The sequence below is a fragment of the Dendropsophus ebraccatus genome, chromosome 1 (genome assembly GCF_027789765.1).
Source record: "Dendropsophus ebraccatus isolate aDenEbr1 chromosome 1, aDenEbr1.pat, whole genome shotgun sequence".
NCBI lineage: Eukaryota > Metazoa > Chordata > Amphibia > Anura > Hylidae > Dendropsophus > Dendropsophus ebraccatus.
In genome coordinates this window covers 69,754,902-69,779,721 of record NC_091454.1, presented here as the reverse complement: position 1 = coordinate 69,779,721, position 24,820 = coordinate 69,754,902, and the positions used below count along the sequence as shown (strand labels likewise).

The window sequence follows — 24,820 nt, the reverse complement described above, 5'->3', positions numbered from 1 at the left end:
AATTTTTAATTTTGAATATATCACTATTTGCTTGTCTCTATTTACTATATATTGTCTGTATTATAAAACTGTGTTGGATAAATTGTAGATAATCTGATTATCTCACTGTAAAACAAGCTCCTATAATTCTGTACAGTCACCTATTTTGTTATCTAAACTTCAACTTTGAGAGCTATACAAACCCTACCGTCAGGGTGAAGTAACAAAATCCAGAGTGTAAAGTGATAACTCAGTGATAACTGACACGGCCCCTACTAGTGAAAACAACTTGCTAATAAAATATGAACAATCCAATAAATGTTGCAACCTCAATATTTCCCAAAATAAAGGCAGAGTCCTCCATATTATCTATAACCTAATAAAAAACTCATTTCTAAGAATTAGACATAAAGTGCAGAACATTTGCTCATACCTGTGACACCAGCCAACAGGTGCTAATGAATGAGTTTTAAAATTAAGTCATTAAAATCCAATTACCGCTAAATGTGAACTTTAATCCGTTTCCTTCCTGATGAAGCTAATCAATGCAGTCACACTATGATTATCTCTCTCTTATAGCGCTTTAACCAACAATGTTATGTAAGATGCAATTAACCCTTGGGGTTCTTTACTGGTTCTTTATAAGTGTTTATGTAGTCTGCAAACAAGCAGCATCTGAAATGTTATAATGCTATCCACCTAGTACTCCAGTTAAAATAAAGCCAAGTGGTTTTTTCATTAAAGGATATTTTTTTTCCATTGAAGTGTAAACCTAACCACTTTAAAAAGTACTGCTACAATAGAATCAAATAACACAGATGATCTTTAAGGCTATGTTCACATAACATAAATTTTCAATTAATCATGGCCATTGTTACAAATTGCAACACTGGCGGTGTTTCATTGAAAATTTACATTGCACTTAAGTCAAGGGAATCCAGGCCAGAGTGTATACACATAGAGAGGGATTTACGAAGACTTATGTTAAGCCCCGCCCCTTTTCCCCAGCAGGATACACTAAGAGGTGTACGCCTCTTAGTGAATCCGGCGGGCCGGGCGTCCGAATCTGCGCACCAAATCTACACCTGCACTTCCAGCAGGTGTAGATTTGCGTCATGATTTGCTCCTGCGAGAAGGCGTAAATCATAATAAATTAGGCGTGGGAGGAGTCCACGCCTCCTCCCTGCCTTCTCACACACCCCCAAGCTCTGCCAGCCCGCCCATCAGGTGAGCCAGGCGTACGGGAGGCATACGCCAGGGAGAAGGGGCGAATCTGTACCCCCTCCCTGGCGTACGCTTTGTAAATTCCCCCAAATGTATACACTCCGTCCATGATTCCAAGCAGACGCTATTTATTGAATAGAGGCCGCACAACACTGACAGTTCACACAATGTAGAGTGCCGCTCCGGCCGCACTTTACATTGTGTGCTATGGACCATTGGGATGCGGGCGCACACGAATGAATGAAGTTCCGGCTGGGATTAACTTCACTGACAGCGGCCGTTGTCATACTGCATGTGAACCCGGCCTTAGAGTTTATTAAACTCGGAAAACCCCTTTTGTCAAGTACCTATCTATAGTATCTAGCATTGCTCATCCTGTCTGCCACTCCCAACTGCTTCCAGAGTGCTGAAGCTAGGCTTTGCACTGTCTCCTTGCATAGCCAATCACAGCATTAGGACGCTAAGCCTATTAGAAACGGCCATGGCATCAAATGTTATTTAAATTAGACTCCTGCCTATAACGGGTGCCTGTGAATGTTTCTTCCACAGACTTCACTAGCATTTTGTATCTGAATACTAATTTCCTGCAGATTATATACTTTGTGAGTTTCTGACTTGGACCTTGGACTAGCTAACCCTCTAACTGCCAACTCTGTTCATATGTGACCTCCTGGTTTTTGACCAGTGAATAGTTCCTTCTAACTGCTGACTCTGCTGCTACTAATGGGTGACCTTCATATACTGACCCAGTTGGTTGACTGCGCTTAACCTTTTCTTTTAGTCCCTATCCTCCCTGTCACTTTAGTAAGGAAGAGACTGCCTTTAGTTGGGGTCACCCTTATCAGGGCGAATGATCCAAGAGACAACAAAAGGGGTTCAGAGATTATGACTTCCTCACATCCCGATCACTTTAACACAGTTATTCTATAAAACTGTTTTACCAACTTATTTAGGGCTCAAATGACTTTCATTGGGGTTCCTATGAATTACATACCATTCAGAAATAGGGGTCAGATGGCTGCCTCAACAGCCTGACAGCCAAACATGTGAAGATTAAGATTTTAAAGACCTACTTGCTTTCACAGGTCACAGCTCTATAATGTCAGTGGACACCCCGTGCAAAGCATGATCTCTCCATGCTTTAGGCTGCATACCTATATGATCTACTTCTCTCACATTGACATGGCTGTACACTCTGTGGGAATGTTTAGCTGCTCTTACTAATGTACAAATTTCTTGCAGCAACAGCATCAACCTGATGTACTTTGGTCTACACAGAAGTGCGTACAAAAGCGCAGGATATTTAATCACGACTATCTGCAAAGTGTCTGACTTTTTTTTTTATTGTTATTAAACACATTAAAGAAAAGTAGTTAAAATGACACATACTGTACAGCCTTAAACTTCCCCACTGTGCAAAACTGCTGATAAAATTTTATGCTAATGATTTTCAATAAGAAGTATTCAAGAAAGACTCCTTCCTGCATAAATGAATGAATTATGCTGCTCCAGATATTGTGATACCACAAAACACTCATTCCATGTCCTTATTTTATGTTGTTTTGTGCTATAGTGAACTTTCACAAAATGAAAAAGAAAAAAAACACAACCCACACTATGTCAATAGTGTCAATGTTTACTAATGCAGATAGCTGCAGCTACAAAGTTAAAGGTAAACATCATGTGCCAGCAACGACTGCCAACCTTTTAAAGATTTTTAGTAAAAGAATTACAGCAACCATATAACATTTTTAATTATAATAAATGCATCTGATATAAAGCCACATTAAAGGGTCCTAAGTGGACAATGTAAGGCCATTTGTTTTCTCAATTTGAAATATCCAAAATTAATAATACAAGTATTACTATAAATATAACCCCTAATTAAAAAAATAAAACACATCCCGTCACTTTTTCTGGCATCTTCCTTACTGGTTGTGTCCTAAATGTTGGATAGAGACCCCACACCCTATCATTTAGCAGGCCATGACAGCTCTGGCAGCCATGTAGGGGTTGATCAGTACATTGACTCCCTTAGCTAATTTCACAACCCCATATAGATTTTAATGTACTGTATGAAGGCAGCACTCTAGCTTTAGTTTGCTGTATAAGAGTCAACCCTTTCTCACAATAGGTGTGTGTAAGCAAACGCCATGCTGCTTACCTCCATCATTTCTTGTGTGAACACGGGTTGATTCTGTCCTGGCCTAATTGATTACATTCTGGTTAACGCCTGTGCATTTTCTGGAGTAAATTCTTCCAGCACCTTAATGGTTAACTCCTTGCCTTGCCGGTGATTGACAGCCCTATCCTCCTGTCTTGTCTGTCTGCCCCACTCATCTCTAAGGGCCCTATTCCACAGGAGCGATAATCGGCCGAATGGGCCCCATTCGGCCCGATTCGGCCGATTATCTCTCCATGGAATAGAGAGAACGATCAGCTGATGATCGTGTCATCGGCTGATCGTTCATTTAGGTTCTGACCTAAAATCGTTGTTCGCTACCAGCGTATCGCTACGGTTGAATAGCGGTGTGTGGCGGCGACCGACAATTTTAGCAGAACCATACATTACCTGTCCGGGCGCAGGTCTTTGATTGGCTGAGCAGTCTGTCACTTCAGACAGCCCCACTCCGAAGCTGCTGTGGCTCGCGGGACCGGGAGAAGAAGACCTGCGCCCGGACAGGTAATATATGAAGCAAGGGCTGCAAGGACATCGTTAACGATGTCCCTGCAGCCCTTGTTTCACAATCATGGGGGCCGTGGAATAGGCCATGAAAGCGAGCGCCGATCTAGCAGATCGGCGCTCGTTTACGTCGTTGATCGGGCCCCCATCGCCCCGTAGAATAGGACCCTAAGAGTGGGGCTTTGTTTCATTCTCTATGCCTAATGCCTGCTATAGTGTATACTTAGTGTGCCTATACTTGCTTCCTACCCTATTGCTATGTTGATCTATTGATAACCTGACCTTCGCTTGTGTCCCTATGTGTTTGTCTCCTGACTTGGTCTGTATCTTTGTTTTCTGTTGTTGTTTTTTTTAACTCTGGTTTGCCTCATTGACTCTGTCTGTTGCCTAGAAACTTTGTACTGGTATCTCCCTCTCCTGGTTTGACTGTAGCTTACTGACCACCCGCCATTATCTCGTCTTGTCTCGTTATTGCCTCGTATTTGTCTTATGTCCTGTTCCACCTATTATTAGCACAAGGGACAGCTCTAAGTTGTCTCTTGTCACTTAGGACACATTGAGGCTAGTAGGCAGAGACACGAATAGGACGGCTTCAGGGCTGCACTTGTCTCTGCGTCACCTGTGTGTACCCTGACCTGTCCTGACAGTGTGGGTCCTAAAGGTGGTGAAAACACACAACAGACACATTATAGGGCATCTGATTCAAGCCTTATTGAAACACCTTGGATATGTCACATTATACTTATTACGCTCATAAGTATATATTTATACTTTATACAAATGCTTGTTTTTAATTCTTTCCTTCCTTCTTCAGATTATTGGTGCTTATTGTGAGCTAAAGGATCAGCTTTAACATACTTTGCTATATCTATCACTGTGTTCAAGTTAGGCTGTCCATAGTGCAGTCCAAAGCTGCAAACCCATAGCTACCGGCAGCACTACAGATGTGCATCCATAGCTGTCTGCAATGTTCAGGCTCCTTCAGTAGTGAATGGTGATTTGCAAATGCGGTCTGTACTAGAACCTGTCAGTTTTTTTGCGGCACGGATCACAGCACCGTGAAACATATGTAAGTGTGAATACGGCCATTCAAACTATTGGGTTCGTAGCAATTAGGGCTAGGTTCACACTATGTAAAAATTATGTCCGTCTTTCATAATAATGGCCGTCATTGTGCAAAGAGTGTTTGTTATCTTTGAAATTGGAGACGTTATATAATAATAATAATAATTTTTATTTATATAGCGCCAACAGATTCTGCAGCACTTTACAATTCGCACAGTAACGGCCATTGGTATGAACCTAGCCTTACAATGTATTTTTACAACGTAACCTAGATTATAAATTCTGGTTTCTTCTGATAGATCATAATTAGGGAGGTCACATGAAATTTTGTTTTCAAGAGCAATGAGGAGATTTTTTAAGTATTTGACAATTCTGACATATTACAGTAAATTTTAAAGTGGTTGTCCAGCAAAAATCGTTTTCTTTCAAATCAACTAGTTTCAGAAAGTTGTATAGATTTGTAATTTACTTCCTCATAGAAAACCTCTTCTACTCTGGAAAGTTCCTGTCTTGGCCAGAGATGTCAGCAGAGAGCACTGTGTCAGACTGAAAATATAACATTTCCTGCAGGACATATAGTAGCTAATAAGTATGGGAAGACTTTAGACTTCTTAATAGAAGTAATTTACAAATCTATATAACTTCCTGACACCAGTTGAAAAAAAAAAAAAAAAAAATTTTCGCTGGACAACCCCTTTACTAGTTCTTTTTTGGCAACCCATTTGGTTATGTATGTTACAAATAACAAAATAGAAACAAGCCTGCTGAAAACACTGCACAAGGTTCTGGGTAAATGATAAGTATGACTTTGTGTCACTGGTGACTACACTGAAAAACAATAGGCCACACTGGATGGAAAAGGAGGCCTCATAATTAAATGTACACCAGCGACATGACACACAGGCTTCAGAATTGGGCTACAGATTTTCAGCTCTAAAGGGCTAAAGCCTTATTCAAATGGGCATATTGTACTAGTGTATGACTGTCCTTATTCCAGATATAATATCAGTCTCATCTGTTCAGTCAAAGAGAATCTGTCAGTAGGTTTATGCTGCCCTATCTAAGAGTAGCATAAGCTAGTTACAGAGAGGCCGAATCTCTTCAGCTTCTCTGTCGCTAGCTTATGTATCACTTATATTGTTCTGTGCAGCTGATTCGGAGCTATCCTGCTGAATAACGAGGACTCTGAGCACCGCAAACTAGTCCTCTCTATTATGTACACGTAGTTCTCAATATTCATGAGCAGCAGCTCCCTCTTCTCACCGGCCACTGATTGGCAGATGTCTTTCTATACTATACTATGTATATATACTGTGTATAGGCAGAAAGCTGTCAATCAGCAGGTAAGGGTGGAGGGAGTGGTATGGCATGAAGCCCATTCCCCTGCATATCAGGAGGATGGCTGAACATAATTTAAGGCAGCATAAAACTATTGACAGTTCCATTTAAACAACAGATCTATTTCTTGTACAATGCAGGTCTATATACCATCCTGTTGCACCATCATGTTTCATGTTTGTTTTTTGTGCATGAAAAAAAGATGTTTTAACAAATTGAAAATAAGCTGGCGTAAACCTAGCCTAATCTAGTCTTTATAGTGAGGGAATTTAAAGTCCCAAGGCCTCCCAGGTTTTGCTTATATATTAGGGGGTCAATCTTCTCAGAAACACTGTACTTCTACAGTAAGTAAGAGATTTAATTTTGTTAATGGAAAACTCTAATTTATACGATTTTTAGATGGTATGTTAATAATAAACAGCCGAAAATGAAAAAAAAAAAAAAAAGTCTCTTGCACACTTTGTAAAATGTACTTTCTTAGAATTACATTATACCTTCTGAGAGTTACATTATAGTACATATTATGTAGGCTTTCAATATATGGCTGAATTGTGGGTGACAGCCTCAGTGCAGTGACCATCTGAATAACAGCTTTGTTATAGAGCTGATGGCGGCATACCTGCTCTAGCTGCTTAACGCAGCTTTTCTGTTTTGTCTACCAACTCCAATTACTCGTATGATTATTCTCAAATTATTACTCAGGTAATCAATGTGTTGTTTACTTTGTAATTGTACTTTGTAATATATAATTGTACAACAATGGTGCATAAGTATTCATATTATCATGGCATATGAGCTACTGGTGACTACCTGCTGAATCTAGAAGTACAGTAGCTGTATTGCTACTCCATCCACTAAATAAGTAATACCACAGATCTATTAAAGGTGTTTTGAGTGCATAGTACAGTAATTTATCGCTTTAAAGGAGAAGTCTGGCAAAGAGGTAAAAAATCATTACAGGCAGGGGGTGGGGGAAAAATAAATAAGAAACTATGCTTACCGCTCCCCATAACTGCACTGTGCTGCGTCACAGAGCTCCCGGACCCCGCTGGCTGTCTTCTTCTCCCCGGTTCTGGGTACGTCACAACCAGGGTTCCACATCACAGGCTGGATTAAACCCGCTCAGCCAATCAGTGACTGCAGCAGTGTCCCACCCCAGTCACTGACTGGCTGAGAGGGGCATCCGTCAGCCAAGTCATGGCATAGCCGGCTGGGAGCTCAAAAGACAGCCAGCGGGGTCCAAGAGTGGGATGCGGCTCTGGGACAGGTGACTATAACTTGTTTTTTTATCCCACCTCTCGTAAATATTTTTTACTTACCCACCTGACTTCTCCTTTAAGTTTTTTATTGCAACAATCATATGAGGCTTCCTTATCGTAGTGGGGTGGTTTACACTGTTTGCAAATGGCAACCAAGAGCCTCATTATTTTTGTGGGAATTTTAACTGCTTTTAACTATTTTCATGTCTGTAGTGGGTCTACATCTTGCCATTGCGGTGAGCTGTTGTATTTTTTTGTGTTTACAATTTCAGCCATAGCATGGTGGTCCTGCCTAGTGTGAATGGTGTTCTAGAAGAGCTGACCAAACTTGTCTTTTTTTCTGTGTTCCAATAGGCAAAAGAATATTGAAGCCGTAAAGGGCACCATGTGCCATCTTGAAGTATGTTTCTCGCAATCCCTCATTAAGTATACATCTCCTGACCCTTATCTACCCTGACAGAATAATTTCTGCTTTGTTCTGGTCTTGGGTCCAATGCGACCAAATCCTAAAGACTGCTGTCTTGTTTAGTTTCAAAATATATTTCCTGGGAGCCATATATAAGACAGAGATAGAGGATGGATAAGGTTATAAAACGCATTTGCTGTAGACTCCTACAAACCAACTCTTAACAGGTGGCAGACAGGAGACATGGCTGACAGGAAGACATGTGAAGAATCACGTACATCATTAACCCTCAATACACTTCAGCATGTGCTTGCTATAACAGAAAAAAATGCATTGTTTTAGGTTACTGCAGCCTTGGACAACTATTACATAAAGGTATGGATAGTCTCAGTGCTTACTTGAGCTGAGCAAATGTCGAACGCGCTTATGTTCTGAAGAAAGTACAAAGAAATGTAACTTAATTAAAGCAATGCATTAGCAAAAAAATATATTGTCAGTCTCCAGAGTACCCCTTTTACAGACATGTAATATTATTCTATTTATATTGTTAAAGCATGATGGTGAGGAAATCATCCAGCAACTGTACATCGCCAGTATGTATCTTATCTGGAGAGCCATATTTCAGAAGGGTGGTCATTCTGCAAAAGATAAGGATGATGTTTGTGAAATTTTGTTTAATAAGTGAGCACTGTGCCATAAACTGTATCCACCAACAATGATACTGGTGTTCATGTTATGGTTGAAAACCAAGAAGTGCTGTTATATGTGTGTTCTCTATTAAAATATTGTTCAGTGTTATCTTAAGAGTCATCCCAGAACATAATGTAACATGACACCAAGCTGCACACTAACCAAGAAATGGAATGTCTTGTGCTTTCTTTCCTCAACATTATTTTTATCTATATGTACTGAACTTTACATTAGCTTTGTATTATTTTAGCACTGGACATGACACTTTCCATAACAAATGTACATCAGACAGTCAGATTGAAATATGAGACTGTCAAAGATCCTCCTATCATGAGAATGTTCAGAATTTGTTCCAAGGGCTACATTTCTAGATTTTACCAAAGGAGTTCTGAGTTACAGATGGGTCTTCGTCTCAAGTTGGAGAATGGTTACAGGGAGCCTGTTAGCTTATTAACATAGAGTTTCCTTTTAAGGTCTGATTTATTTAGAGGTCTAATGGCCACTATGTTTATAGCGCTATTTGCTGTGAGGCGCTGTCTTTTACTGTAGCGTCATATTTGGGGGCATTAGCCATCACAGCTGACACATTTGTAGGTTAGGGAACGTGCAACTCACAAACTCACAAACTCTTTTTCTACTTTTGACTGTGTCTGACCGATATTTGATCTGATATTTTATTAATTTGTCCAGACTGCAATAGGGTGGCAATACTTTGCAGACTGCCTGTGTGGTATCTGACAACTATGTAATTACCATATTCAGTATTCAAGTACATTAGTAACATTCCCTTCAAATGGGCACTGTCATTTCCTATAAATAATGCTAAAAAACCAGAGGAGGTGATATACTACATCTTTGCAATTTATTTTTTAGTCTCACTTACTGAAATACTGCAGTCGAAGCTCTGTCACAAAGCCCATTTGGTCTTTGAAACAGCAAAAAAAAAGAGAACAAATGCATGATGTCGGTTGGTCTAATAAAGAGGAGTTGGTCTAATAAAGAGGAGTACTCATTGGCCAGCCGCCGTCCACTGCTGCAGATGAGTAAAAAAAGGCCCGCCCCCGGCAGCATAAAGGGGCATTAAAAGGGTTGTTGGCGCAGCAAAATGAAAACCAAAATCCATGGCATACATAATTCTGGCACAACAGAAGAAGAAGGTGGAGTGTGGATTTGGTTGGAGCTTGAGAGTCAGGCTTTCTGGAGGCAGTGCACCCATTTTAGCTTAAAGCCAACACAGTGCTGTTCAGCAAAGGTTTGCATAATGCAAGCAATAATTATATTTATCTGCTGGGGACTTAATTCTTACATGTCATGACAGGTACATCTTATTAAGTATGGTGATAATTTTGGTATTCTTCTAATGCTTCAGTTGACATGCAGGAGGTATTTTTCAGTGTCCGTTCAGTCACGCTATGGATGTACTATTCTTCAGTCACTGTATAGTGGTTATTTAGTAACAGTATATTGGTATTATTCAGTGATGGCATGGTTGCACTATCACATCTATTCATAGGTTGATGAAATTATCTAGTTACTGTATGGTGGTGTTCAGACACATTAGTTATACAGTTTCCAGCTGGCACAGCATAGTGTGCCCTATATTTCTCAGTTTCTTAGAGCCCATTAACAATTACAGTCCACAATACTGAACACCATGACCTAGCTGTGCACTAGGCAGCGATGCCAAGTTTACATGTCACTGTTTTTAGGACACTACAATTGATGATCGACAATAAATGCAAAGAGTGAATCATGAGGATAATTGGTAAGTATAAATAGACCTTTAATTAGGGCATATTCAGGATTAGTGCCTAGTGAACTGTATATATACTGCACACATTATAGGTGTTGGAGCAATGTGGTGAGTCTTTTAGGGTTAAAGTGTTTTACTATGGGCTCTATTACACGGAAATATTGTGTGTAAAATCGTTATTTTCTTCAAAATTAAGTGATAATCTTTCCATGTGTATGTAGGAAATGATCAAAAGATTAGCAAAAATTTTCACATCTTCTGAGCTGACCATAAAATCATTGTTAATTGTTCGCTAGTTGTTCAGTGTATGGTACACATAGGTCATTCATTCATATATAGAGTGTACAAGTGATTGTAATTAAGGTTATAACTAGCAACTATCATTCCGTGTAAAAAATGCTTGTTTGCGATTGTTTTTTATTAATCAGAGAAATCAGGTTTTAGGGATGGCTGAATACATGATTTCAATCTGATGCCTGGCTCCTCTCCTGCACAGTGCTGTCTGAACTATACGGCTTTCTATAACCAATGACGTACTATGTTGTGAAGTGCAGGAAGGGTGCTGTGTCGGGAAGAAGCCAACCGTCAAGCTGTTCATGGACTGGCACACTTAGCACACCGACCCATCTGGCAGTTGCCTCAATTGCCCAGACTGTTCTTATATACAGTACTCAAGGGGGAAGTCGTCTGACACGATTGATGTGAGCAGCCTCTGCACAGTAAGCGGTGATTGCTATGTCTGCTCACTGAGCCAAAAGTTAGAAGCAAAGGAAGCGGTGACAGCAATCACTGTTTGCTGTGCAGGTGCTGCTGGATACAGAAATTGTTTTTGTATCCTTCTCTGTATATCGTGTTTGGCAGTACTTAAATAGCCCTGCAGTTCCCGAAGAAAAGGTTGGTGGCAGCAAAGGGACGCCTGTTGCTCCTTAATGCTGACAGTCAACAGAAGTGTATATGTACATAAAAAACTATATATTTTTTTTAAATAAAGTTGTATTACAAAGTCATATTACAAAACTTTATAAAAACAAAGTATTGAACATAAATCTGTAAACTACAGAGTACCCCTTTAAGGTGATGTTTTGGAGGTGACAGTATCATTAACCCTAGGACTCTATCAAACCCTTGATGAACCTATTCCAATCAGAAGGCACTGCAGCTAGAAAAGAGTAGAGACTTTCAACTTGGAGCTAACTAAATGTTATTCAACTCCTGGACGAGAGAGATAAGGGACTAGTGACACAGTGTGGTCTACTGCAAAGGCTAAAATCTACAGGGACTTTAGATATACTTTACCTTAAAATGGTAGACTCTGCTCAAGTGATAACAGTTGGATATCTGGTAAGAGAACTGTAAGTTATATTGTCAAGTGAATCTGCTATCCCAGTTTTTGACCACCTTCCTACATTACAACACAAAGTGTACCACACTCACCATTGGGCCATCAATTACCATCAAAACCTACTGTGAAGACCCTAATAGAGGCCCTCATGCCAGTGAGACCTGAGCTACCGCAACAATGACAGCACAGGACCACAGGTCCCAATCATCTCACATGACCCCCCCTGCTGTGACATTTGTGCTCCCTATGGGCTGCTGCACATGGAACAAAACTACTTTGCATTAAAAAAAAACTGGGTCATTTCATGAACTTCCCATTAATCAATTGCTCCAGCAAGCAGTCTGGAAAATATGAAAGTACACAAGCTTACATACCCGTCATATAAGTAAATTATTATGTTACAGGTTAAAAATGACAAAAATCTAATAATCCTCTAAAGTGCAACTTTGATTATTTACGTTGAAAGTTATTGAAGTCCTTTCCTGCCCTGCACATAAGCCTGTAAAGAATGAGGACTCTGCACAGCATAACATTATAAACAACCTCCATATTTACTAATAAAACATGTTTCTTTTGTAAATATAATGATGGGTTTTTTTCCTGATAGGGAAGAGGAGCCAGATATCAGAATTGATGTATTTTGCAAAAAAAAGGTAATCTGTCACAAGCTTTATGCTACTCTACCCAAAAGCAATATAAATTAGTATCAGAGAATCTTACAACCATGTATTACTTACCTGTAATGTAACTGTTCTTATAATATGTAGGATCCCAAGCGCAGTGTTGCTTAATCCACCCACACACCACTGGCAGGCTTCTGTCTATACTATAGTATCAGCATACTACATTTTGTACAGAGCAAACTTTCCATGGCGATGTATGCTACTAGCATAGCACACCATGGAAACAGAAGCAGGGCACTAGTAGATCTGCTGAGTCAGGCACAAATTCCCTTTCAAATAGCATTGCTGGTTACTATTCAGTAATTACAACAGGCCACTCCTGTCAGACAGCAGTTCCTGCTCCACTTAGAAAGTTTCCGTGGCACCCTACACTGTTTACATAGGGCACCACAGAAACTACTGTGTGTGCAGCCATGTGTATGGATTGCAGGTCATGTACACAACCATAGGCATAGTGCAGCATTAGAACTGCAGCATACAGGCGATATCTGTATATTATAGTTGGATGACATACCAGTTATGGGCACTTTTCCGTCCAGCAATGAATGATTGATGTGCCAGCTATTTACCATTTAAATGCCACTGTCAACACTGACAGTCGCATTTGAATGGCCTTGCAGCATGCCATTGGAGGTGCGGTGGTCCGGATCAGCCCCTGCATGGTCACTGTGCAGAGCCGATCTGTTGTCGGGGCAGGCTTTCTAGGCCTCCTTGACTGCCGTGACCCGGCTATTGAAACAATAGATCACCATCCTAATGGATCAGTGCAGTACACTGTACTGGAAGTGGCCACAGCAGAAGAAATCTGATGTTGCACATCAAGCTTTTCTGATTAACGTATCATAAAATGATGACAGTAAGTGGATTACACCTTGGTTACAGGAAGCATGTGGATTGCATGAAGTTGAAAAGTACTGTAAGTTTTTTAAAATGTTGAGGAATATACAAAGACTTTTTCATGACCTGTACATTAGTCATACATGTTAGCCTCTCCATGCTGTTAATGCCACCAAGCACAGAATGGACTTGACTTCAGTGAACTTTACACAAAATCTAGATTATGCTGCATCACCATTACAATGCTAAATAGTTCAGTGTATCCAGGCTTCATCTGCAAGTGACAAAACATACAACCAATGACAAAACACTGTCATAGTCTGGCAGAAAAAAAACTGCTAATTTCCCTACAGAACAATATGTGTGGACATGGGAGGAAGTCTTGTCTGTAACCTCACTGATCTTCTGATAAATGCTGGTAAAAACATCAATGACTGACCATACATCACATGGCTGAACAGAAAACAAGAAACCACATACAACTACAGTACATGATGAGACAGAAAAAAAAAATTATGACAGGTTCATAAAGTTACTGGCTGACTGCAGACAGAAAACATGCTACTGTGTACACATTGCAAATGTAATAAAGTCAGGACTGATTATCAAGAAATGAATGTATAAATGGAAAATAATGTCACTGACTAATAAAATCCAAACATGAGGACACATTAGAGAACGAGCTAATAGTGGAGTCAAACATAAGAATTATCTAAGGCCGGGTACACATTCATCCTGTGGTGCGACAGCATTTCCCTCCAGCGCAGTAGATATGTGCTGGAGGGAAACGCATCTTTGAACTCATCCCATTCATTTCAATGGAAAAGTTTAACCCCTTCATGACCCAGCCCAAAATGACCCATATGACCGCACCAATTTTCATTCTTGCATTTTCTTTTTTTTCCTCTTCCCCTTCTAAGAGCTCTAGCACTTTCATTTTTATATCTACAGGGTCATGTAAGGGCTTGGTTTTTTCCCAACTAGGTGTACTTTGTAATGGCGTCTTTCATTCTACCATAGCATGTATGACGAAACCCCAAATATTGCCCTATTGTGACTCCTATAACGGTTCTATTTTTTAACCTATGGGGCTGTATGGGATGTCATTTTTTGCACCATGATCGCTAGTTTTTATTAATAACGTATTTGTGTATATCGGACCTTTTGATCACTTTTTATTAATATATAATGTTACAGAAAAATCAGCAATCTTGGCACTTTTTTCCCTCTTTACGTTTACGCCGTTTGTTACGCCGTTAGTATTGTTATAGTTTAATAGATTGAACAATTACGCATGCCACGGTATTCAACATGTTTATTTTTTTTACAAGTTTTATTTATATAATGGAATAGGGGGATGATTTAAATGTTATGGGGGGAGGGGCTTTTTAAAAACATTTTTTTTTTTTTACCACTTTTTAAGTCCCTATGGGGGACTTTTACAAACAATCAATAGATTGCAAACACAGTTCAATGCTATGCCAATGTAAGACCCTGTGGCAGACTCTATGAGCAGAACACCAGCCGGACTACACAGAGAAAGTTAAGAGACCTCTGGCAATCCAGGAAAGCATTCAGGAGCCCCGCAATCACACTGTGGGGATCCTGATCGGTAAGTGACAGGAACTGCTCTTGTCACTTACACTTAAACACTGCGGTCGCAACGTGATTGCGGCGTTTAAGGGGTTAATGACAGGCTGCAGCTCGATCGGTACAGCTCGTCATTAAAGGGATTGGCCACTTTATAGTAAAATAGTTCAGTGTACAGTAATAGTAAGTGTATTCACTGTTCTCTGGTGAGTCTGTCTATAAGATGGCTGACATGGAGGAGCATGTGACCATGCCCCGCCCTTCAATGTCCTCCATAGGCATACATGGGCTTAGTGCAGGACACTGGGGGACAGGGGCATATGCTCCTTCATGTTGGCCATCTTATGGACAGACTCACCACAGAAAAGGACAGCCCAGCCTGGAGGAGGGGGGTCTGATTTTAGCTCCATGAGGTACACAGGGAGCTGCTGTCAGTATATACAGTGAGTACACTTACTAATACTGTACACTGATTAACCCCAATAATGTTAAGGACACGGCTGTTGATTGCAGACGGCCCTCACCTGCTATGAAGCACGCTCTGCTTCTGTGCGTGCTTCATAGCACATAAGCAACTCAAGGCGTACGGATACGCCCGGGATCATCTGGCAACAGGTGGCCAGGGCATACCCGTATGTCTTAGGTCACCTGGGGGTTAAAGCATCCGGCGTGCTAATAGTGCTGCTGGATGGCCGGACATGCAGTATGGCAGAATCTGACCGTTCTGGCCGTTGATGGGAAAAAAGGAAAGAAAGGATAAAAAGTTTCTGGGAAAAAAAACTGAAATGGATGCGACTGATCATTGTAAACCCAGCCTAATAAAAAGTTTTGTAAAAGAAAGTTATGCTAGTTTAATTCCTTTGTAACTTATGATATTCACTATACAAAATTTGAGCTCTGCCACATCATTTCCTCAATTTACATACTGTACATAAAAGCTATAAAAATGTTGATGGTTGACACTGGAAACTGACAGAGCTATATCTGTATTCCAAGGTCAGAGGTGATCTAACAGATTGACTCTAAGGCCAGTGTCACATGTACCGCATCGAAGCAGATTTCACGCTGTGAGTTCCGCAGCAGAATCTGCTGCAAAGCTCTGTTCTGTAATTTCCTTTGAATCTACATTCTTGAAGCAGATTTTCATTCCACTGCAATAATGTAGCCCCTGCCCACTTAACCCACCAATGCGGGGCCAATACATTACCTGTAATACATTCTTACAGCTAAACGAAAAATTGCTGCGAGAATGTAAATATATAGAAAATGACACTACAGTGTGTCGCAACGGATTTCGCTGCAGAACCAGCCTAAGGGTCCTTTTATAGAGATTTCTCGGATGCAGGTGGCCACAAAGTCAGATCAGCACTTGTTTGCAGTTCTTTTACACATCATGAGAAATCTCGCACCGGGATGTACAACAAATCCATGTATCGTTCACGCAGCCATGAAAATGGACAGCACGGATATGCATACATATCAATTTGTAAGCTGCAGTTCACATTCTAAGCTGCTGACACAGAGAGATATACAAAAGGCATCATGTGCCTCCTTGTCCTAACAGCTGCTATTTTATAGTGCTGCCATAACACAGAAAAATGCTTTTATTCTCTGGTGCAAGGAGTCCAAGTGGGGTTCCCAAGCTCCTTAGGTGCCAAGGGCTATAACGCTTTTAAACCTCTCAACCTGGACTGACAGTCAACTGCAAACAAGGTGTTTTTATATTTTATTCTTGTGCTGTGCATACAAAGTGTATGCAAGTGCGAGATTTAGAAACAGGGCTCTGCTTCCAGCTGTAAATCAGGGTTGAGAAGGGAGCGAAGAAGCATTGCAGCTTTCAGCACAGGCTTGGGAATGCCTCTTCAACACTTTGCACCAGAGAATAGACGCATCTTACTAAGTTTTGGAACCACAGACAGATATATGAAAGATATTATATGCCTCCTTGACCTAACAGCTATATAACGGTGTCAGCAGTTTGGAGTCTGAATTGCAGATGACAGAATCCCTTTAACGTTATATTTATGACTATTTTAAAGGGGTATTTTCATCCCAAAAAGTTATCATCTATCCACATAATAAGGGATAACAAGCTGATTGGTGAGGGTCCAAGTGTTTGGACCACCACTTTTTTTTCTCAAGAACAAGGACAAAATTGTCCCCAGAATAAACAGAGCCCAATGTGTGCCTTCCATGGCTGCACAAATGCAATGTCTTGGACCAGGGGCGTAACTAGAAATGGCTGGGCCCCATAGCAAACTTTTGATTGGGCCCCCCCCCCCCCCCCGCCCGCCCCCTCTCGATCGACCACTACGCCATCAACACACTCAGCTCTACACAGGTCCTGTACACCATGTAAATTACAGTACAGTTATATCAGGTGACTTACAGGGGACGTCTTCTCTGATCGGAGTTCTTCCCTTTTCATCTTCTTCTCCATCTGCCCTGGGCCATTATAAGAACTTCTCCGAGCCACGAATCCACAGAATCTGCCAGACAGACATATTAGTCTCCTCACACTGGCACCATCCTCATCTCTCTATACTGCACATCTGCATTGGCCCCTTTACACCCTCATTTAGTGGGAAGGCTGACTCTATGTGATCCCATTTTATTATATGGCCCTCCTCTCTGTCACCCCTCCTTATAAATAGCCCCCTTATGTTGCCCCCCTTATAGAAGCCCCCCATGCTGTCCCCCTTATAGATGCCCCCCATGTTGTCCCCTAATAGATGGTCCCCTATGTTGCCCCCCCTATAGATGGCCCCTCCTATCTTTTCCTCTTATAGATGGCCCCCTCTCCCCCTATATTGTCCCTTTATAGATGTTCCCCTCTCCCCCAATTTTGTCCCTTTATAATATCCCTCTCCCCTATGTTGTGCTCCTCTCCCCTATGTTGTCCCCTTATAGATGGCCCCCTCTCCCCCTATGTTGCCCCCCCCTTATAGATGTCCCTCTCCCCCCCTTCCTTATAGATGTCCCCCTCTCCCCCCCTTCCTTATAGATGTCCCTCTCCCCCCCTTCCTTATAGATGTCCCCCTCTCCCCCCCTTCCTTATAGATGTCCCTCTCTCCCCCCTCCCTTATAGATGTCCCCCTCTCCCCCCTCCCTTATAGATGTCCCCCTCTCCCCCCTTCCTTATAGATGCCCTCCTCTCCCCCCTCCCTTATAGATGTCCCCCTCTCCCCCCCTTCCTTATAGATGTCCCCCTCTCCCCCCCCTTCCTTATAGATGTCCCCCTCTTCCCCCCCCTTCCTTATAGATGTCCCCCCTCTCCCCCCCCTTCCTTATAGATGTCCCCCTCTCCCCCCTTCCTTATATATGTCTCCCTCTCCCCCCTTCCTTATAGATGTCCCCCTCTCCCCTCTTCCTTATAGATGTCTCCCTCTCCCCCCTTCCTTATAGATGGCCCTCTCTCCCCCCTCGCTTATTGATGCCATCCTCTCCCCCCTCCCTTATAGATGCCCCCTTCTCCCTCCCTTATAGATGTCCCCCTCTCCCCCCTTCCTTATAGATGTCCCCCTCTCCACCCCTTCCTTATAGATGCCCTCCTCTCCCCCCCCCCTTCCTTATAGATGCCCTCCTATCCCCTCCCTTCCTTATAGATGCCCTCCTCTCCCCCCCCTTCCTTATAGATGTCTCCCTCTCCCCCCCTTCCTTATAGATGTCCCCCTCTCCCCCCCTTCCTTATAGATGTCCCCCTCTCCCCCCTTCCTTATAGATGTCCCCCTCTCCCCTCCTTCCTTATAGAAGCCCTCCTATCCCCCCCTTCCTTATAGATGCCCTCCTATCCCCCCCTTCCTTATAGATGCCCTCCTATCCCCCCCTTCCTTATAGATGCCCTCCTATCCCCCCCTTCCTTATAGATGTCCCCCTCTCCCCCCGTTCCTTATAGATGCCCTCTTCTCCCCATCCCCCTTATAGATGCCCCCTTCTCTCTCCTCCCCCCCCCCCCCCGGGAAAGCAGGTCTAAAAAAAACAAACAAACTCACCTTACAACGCGCTCCCCCGTCGAGCCTTTTTCCTCTCAGTCCCCCGTCTGAAGCGCGGCTGCCGGGGGTGTCACGTCCTATCCCCGACAGCGCGCGTATCATAGAGCTCTCTGTGGGCTTGTGCTGCGGACGCGACTTCCGGCACACAGAGAGCTCTATGATACGCGCGCTGCCGGGGATAAGACGGGGAACTGACAGGAGCGCTGTTGGTCGGTCCCATGCTCCTCCTGGCCCAGTGACTCCTTTTCCCTATGGTTGGGGAAAGCAGTCGCCGGGTCAGGAGGAGCACAGGACCCGCGTCACGGCCCCCCTGATGCGGCGGGGCCCCGTAGCAGCCGCTATGGCTGCTACGGCGGTAGTTCCGCCAGTGTCTTGGACCCCCACCAATAATCTTATTTCCTATCGTATGGAGCTTTTTGAGATGGGAATAACCCTTGAAGGCCTTGTGCTGTGTTATATAGACTATCCATGTCCTCTAAACTCCCACAAAAGAAAACTAAGAGATTTCTGAATCTCACTGTACATATGAAGGGAGTGTGCATTAGTTCTGGTTGCTAGATTTAAAGAAATGTAAAGAGTTACTGTCATTTATAATAACTGTTGTCATGTCATAAGACATGTCAGGTTACTGATCGCTGGCTAAGGAGTGGAGTGTATCTCTGTATCGCAGCGGGTTTCAGCAGCCAGACCTCCTGCGATCAATAACTTTTGACATGACAAATGACAGTATGACAGTATGCTTAAACCAATCGGGCTGATATGGTTCCCTGGACTGCTGTATACAGCTACTGCAGCAGCCGCGGCACGTACCGGCCACGGATGCAGCAGTAGCTGTATACGCGAAGAAAAGGATTTTAATCCCCACAGGCGCGTGACAGGCAACGGCAGGGAAGTAGTCATTTGGGCGGCTCCCTGTCTGTATCTAGTCACTGCGATCTGCCTGCCAGCGCGCTCGGAGGGATGATTGACAGGCAGAGACACCTCTCTGAGCACGGTGACAGGCAGAGTGCGGTGACTAGATACGGGCAGGGAGCCGCCAGATGAATACCTCCCCGCCGCTGTCTGTCACGCGCCCGGGGGATTAAAGTCCTTTTTGGGGGTATACAGCTACTGATGCAGCCGCTGCAGGTGCGTGCTTTATACAGCAGTTTAAGGAACCATAACGGCCCGATTGGGCTGATTGGTTCCCTTTAAGGAATCTTTAGGATGTTACTATTTGGCAGTGTGAATGGTCTTTCCTGAGAAATTGCTCTGAAGTATGTTATTTGCTCATGACAGTTTTTTCATTTGACAAGGTTGTTATCTGTTACCGGTGACACTGTCTCAGAAACCCATGAGAATCCTGGGCCAATGTCAAAATTCAAGGTCTGTTTGGGTGAGTTGGCTTTTCTTAGCACAGCTGCTTGGGTTGACGTCAAAGTTATGTCTGCACTACTAAGATCTCTATGTACATTGGGAATAGGGTCAATACAATGTCATGTCATGATGCCTATTCTGTCCCTAATCCATGAGAACAAGATCTTAGTCTGTCTCCATGTAAAATTACAGGGATATGGTGGTAAGCATGAATCTAAGTAATGTAAGGCTACTGTATTCAGAGGTCTGTAGTGCGATCCACAATTGTGGACCAAACTACAGTTGTCCTCAAAGCAGGCCCCTATTCATTGGATCATAACACATAGTGATGTATAAAAAGGGGAATCGAAACAAGTGGGTCCAAAGTGCCTAAAGGCCCTATTACACAAAGTGATTATTGGCCGTATTTGGCCGATTAACAACCATTGCCATCGATAATCACTTTAATCGCAAATTGGGAACGATCAACCGACATACACGATGTTGGCTGATCGTCGTCTTTCAACATGTTTAAACACTAAAATTGATATAGCAACGATCTGCTGCCGTAGTAGTGGCAGCAGACTGCCACTACCTCCTATGGGCTTCCGCATCTCCCTGCGGCCCCCACAGAATTACAAGAACGATGAGCAAGCTAGCACTGACCTGACAGGATATTACTAGCTTGCTCCTCAGGATCGGCCTGTGTAATAGGGCCTTAATGCTCTTGAATCTGGCATCCCAGTCTACTATGACCAAAAAAGTGCCAGACTTATATGGTCTGCAGAGACTGTAAGCACAAATGTTCAATTTAAGCAACATGTATGGGTGTATCTTATTACTCCTGTGCAATGACAAACAATATTAACACATGATGACCAAATATTACCATCACATATAGTAGTAAATAAATTTCCTTTTGCTCATGCTTTTTTCCAGGTTTTGCATAATATTTTTTTTAACACACAAAACTTTACACTAAAATACCCTAAGTACCCCTGTGTTTTTACAACTATTTTGATGCAAAAGTAGTGTACACATGGCTCAAAAGTGGCAAACAAGTTTAGGCTATGTTCACACAATGTATGTTTCATATAAAGCAGGGCCGTTGTTGCAATTTGCAACAACGGCCGTGATTTATACAAAACAAATGTTCTAATGAAATGAATGGAATCCCGTACGGAGCATATACATATAGTATACACTCCAGCCGGGATTCCATCCAGCCGCACAAAAAACTGACATGTCAGTTTTCTGCGGGCGCTATTCATTGCTCCTAAATCCGAATTCACCAGAAGTGAAGATGATCAGGCCGGTACTGCAGTACCGGCCAGGATAATCTTCACTAACACAGGCTGTTCTGTGACCCGGCCGGGTTACAGAACGGCTGGTGTTATACATAGTGTGAACCCGACCTAACGCTGTGAAACTCCTGGAAAAAGGGCAGGGAAAAAGTTTACAAGAGACCAAATAAATGACAGTGTCCACCACAGTGACAGTAATTGCTGCTCGCTGTTTAGAGGCTGCCACAATAATAGTGATGGACACCTGCCTTCCCAGGAATTGGATATTGTAATGAAAATAAATGAGTACAGATTAGACAGGCCTGCAATTCCTTACATTAACACTGGTGGTAGCAGAGCTTAGGGCCCTATTACACCAACAGATTATCTGACAGATTTGAGCCAAAGCCAAGAACGAACTATAAACGAAGATCATGTAATAAAGGAAAGACTGAGATTTCTACTCTTTTAAAATCCATTCCTGGCTTTGGCTCAAAAAAATCTGTCAGATAATCTGTTGATGTAATAATAATAATAATAATTTTTATTTATATAGCTCCAACAGATTCCGCAGCACTTTACAATTCTGGGGGTACATACATAGACATAAATAAGACATTACAGAGATATACATATAATTATCCATACATGAGGAGTGAGGTCCCTGCTCGCATGCATCAGCTTACACACTATCAGGAGGGGGTGCGAGACAAAACGGCAGAGGTGCAAAGTGCATCATTGTTGTTATGGTCTGGCCATCTTTACAAATAAGGCAGTGCAAGTAAGGGGGTGAACCTGTCACCAGCCAATGCCTGCCTGCTACAGGTCTAAGTGCTTAAATGCTTGGCGTGTGTGTATGTATGTGTCTGTGTGGTGTGTGTGGTGTGTGTGTGTGTGTGGGGGGGGGGGGGGGGGGTTGAGGTAGGGCCCTTACTCCTGCTACTCAATAGAAGTGGCTATTTAATGAAAAAAAATACATTTATTTTAATGAAGTTGGAATTCAAAGTAATATAACTTTATTAAAGTAATGTCTTACCAAAAATAAAAACTTTCCTCTCCAGAGAACCCCTTTAAGGTGTCCCTCTAATTTGCAAAAACTTTTTACATTTCACAAAGGCATAGCAGAAATTTTGATTGGTTGGGGTCTAAGTGTTAAGGTAGGGATGGGGAACATCTGGCCCTCCAGTTGTTGCAAAACTACAATTCCCATCATGCTCAGACAGCCAAAGCATTAGCTTTGTCTGTCAGGGCAGGATGGGAATTGTAGTTTTGCAACAGCTGGAGGGCCAGAGGTTCCCCATCCCTGTGTTAAAGTGTCATTGTCGTTTGAAAAAAACGTTTGACATGTCATAGAGAAATGTCAAAAGTTTTAATCGGTCCAGGTCTGACCTGTACCGATTGTGAGAAAGGTCCACTCCCTGCTCTGTGTAAGAAGAGTCAGGCTCCATAGACTTACATTAGCAGGCCAACCCATCACATGACACAGAGCTAGGAGAGGAACGTGCCAGTTTGTTCTAATCATTGGTGCAGGTCTGTACACTCAGAAATGTTCAATATGTCTCTGCAACATAAAAAGTTGATGCCATTGACAGGGACAATGTATACAGTATGCAGGAATACTGCTTTTTTTTTTTTTTTTTTTGGGGGGGGGGGGGGGGGTTGCACACAGATATGTGTTTGAAAATGTACAAGTTAAATGTCCAGCCATCATCCTTGTTTATATGGTTTAATACACCATTACATAAAGGAATGTAATGTCTTTCCCTTGCAAATAAAGTTGTAGAATTCAATTCATATCCCTTTAGGTTAGGTTTACATTGCCTTTTCTATACGTTTCACTTACATATTTTACAAATACATAAGTTATACGGATACTAAAAAGGATTCTACTCTACGCCATACAGCACACATCATAAAACTTCCATCACAAAAACACACATTGCAATGTACATGTTTTTTTGTCATATACAACAGTGTAAATAAATAAAACATAGTCAAACACATGCATATTTGCATTACATTTTTCCAACAAAAGTCTATAGGAATGTTGAGCTATGCGGCTAATGCAAAATATAACTTAGCAAACTGACCCAAATGGACACTTTTAACCATGAATTTCCCATTAGAGCTCATAGATCAGTTAAAGGGTCTGTGTCAACTTTATGCGCTTCTCTCCCCATTAGAGCCCATAGATCAGTTAAAGTGTCTGTGTGCAGCTATGCGCTTCTCTCCCCGGCTTGCTGCTATCTTTGTCCTGTTGCAAAAGATGGTCCAATAGACTTACAATTGTGCTTGTCTCCTGCAACTGGGCATAGACTGCAGTGAGAGCAGGAGTGAAGCGCACAGCTACACACTTCTCCCAGCTGTCCCAGGTCCTGTCTGAACATTCAGACACTAATTGATCAAAACTTCTGACATGTCTCTGTGATAACAGATTCATATGATAGGAAGAAATAAATAATATATATATATATATATATATATATATATATATATATATATATATATATATGCGGTGTATGTATAATATTTATAGAGTGCACACAGTATAAGTCAGAATAAGTATACAGAGTAGTGTAACATAGCTTCCTGCGCCTGGTACCTGTGTGTGGCAGCAGTACCCAGGCTCCCTGCCCTCAGCTGTCATTTAGAAGTGGGCAGCCCCGCCTGGCAGCTCCTGCCCCGTGTCAGGATAAGCTATAGCACATGTTCTATACAATAAGTACAGGCAGCAGGGAAGCTGGATGTGTGCAGGAACCTGAGTGTGCAGAACTCGTGTCTCTCATGCCTCTCCTCCTCATAGCTCTCCTCACAGGCTGCAGCTCTGTAACTTCTCCAACTTGTTGCACAATCCCCAGCTCACACAGCCTAGAGCTGTCCTGCCTGCCACCCCCTGTCATGTGGCTGTCACATTGCTTCCCTCAGCTCCTGTGCTCTTGGCTCTTACTCACCGGCCTCTCTGCTGTGTGGACAGTGACAGCAGCGGCTTGTAGGGCCCTGCTAAGGAGGCAGCAGCTGTCATGGGGCCGTCCTGCTCACAGGGGGCGGGAGGCTGCGGCAACAAGTGGAGAGTAACTACACCCAGACAGGGAGGGGATGGCAGGACGTGTGCTGAGCCCAGCGAGTAGCACAGGACAGGGACTCTCTGTACTCACACAATGGGGACAATTCAGCCCGGGCTGCTCTGAGGCGCCACAAGTGGTGGCACCGCGACCTGCTGTAGAGAATGGCAGCAGGGCTATGGTCAGTGCCAAACTGTGCACAATGTATCCGAGTCCTGTACAAATGACAACCCCACAGCACTAAATAGCACCATAGTGGACAAGTTCCATGGTGCCTACATTGCACCCCCACCAAATGC

At 42.6% G+C, this 24,820-nt stretch overlaps 1 protein-coding gene across 4 annotated transcripts in view; it reads right to left on the bottom strand.

Moving 5' to 3' along the window:
- The window catches only part of SLC26A2 (solute carrier family 26 member 2), a 45,294-nt gene extending 20,805 nt beyond the window's left edge, over positions 1-24,489 (bottom strand). Inside the window, exon 1 of one of the 4 annotated variants that reach the window (XM_069972431.1) lies at positions 24,411-24,489. Coding sequence is in view for 1 of the 4 variants with exons in the window: in XM_069972424.1 (XP_069828525.1) it covers positions 24,062-24,106 (45 nt within the window). In the remaining 3 variants the exon portion in view is untranslated. Of the gene's footprint in view, positions 1-12,476; positions 12,533-24,061; positions 24,156-24,217; positions 24,343-24,410 lie in introns of those variants that run through there. The other 3 variants (XM_069972437.1, XM_069972424.1, XM_069972443.1) reach the window with 3 other exon arrangements.
- Positions 24,490-24,820: the final 331 nt, after the last annotated feature.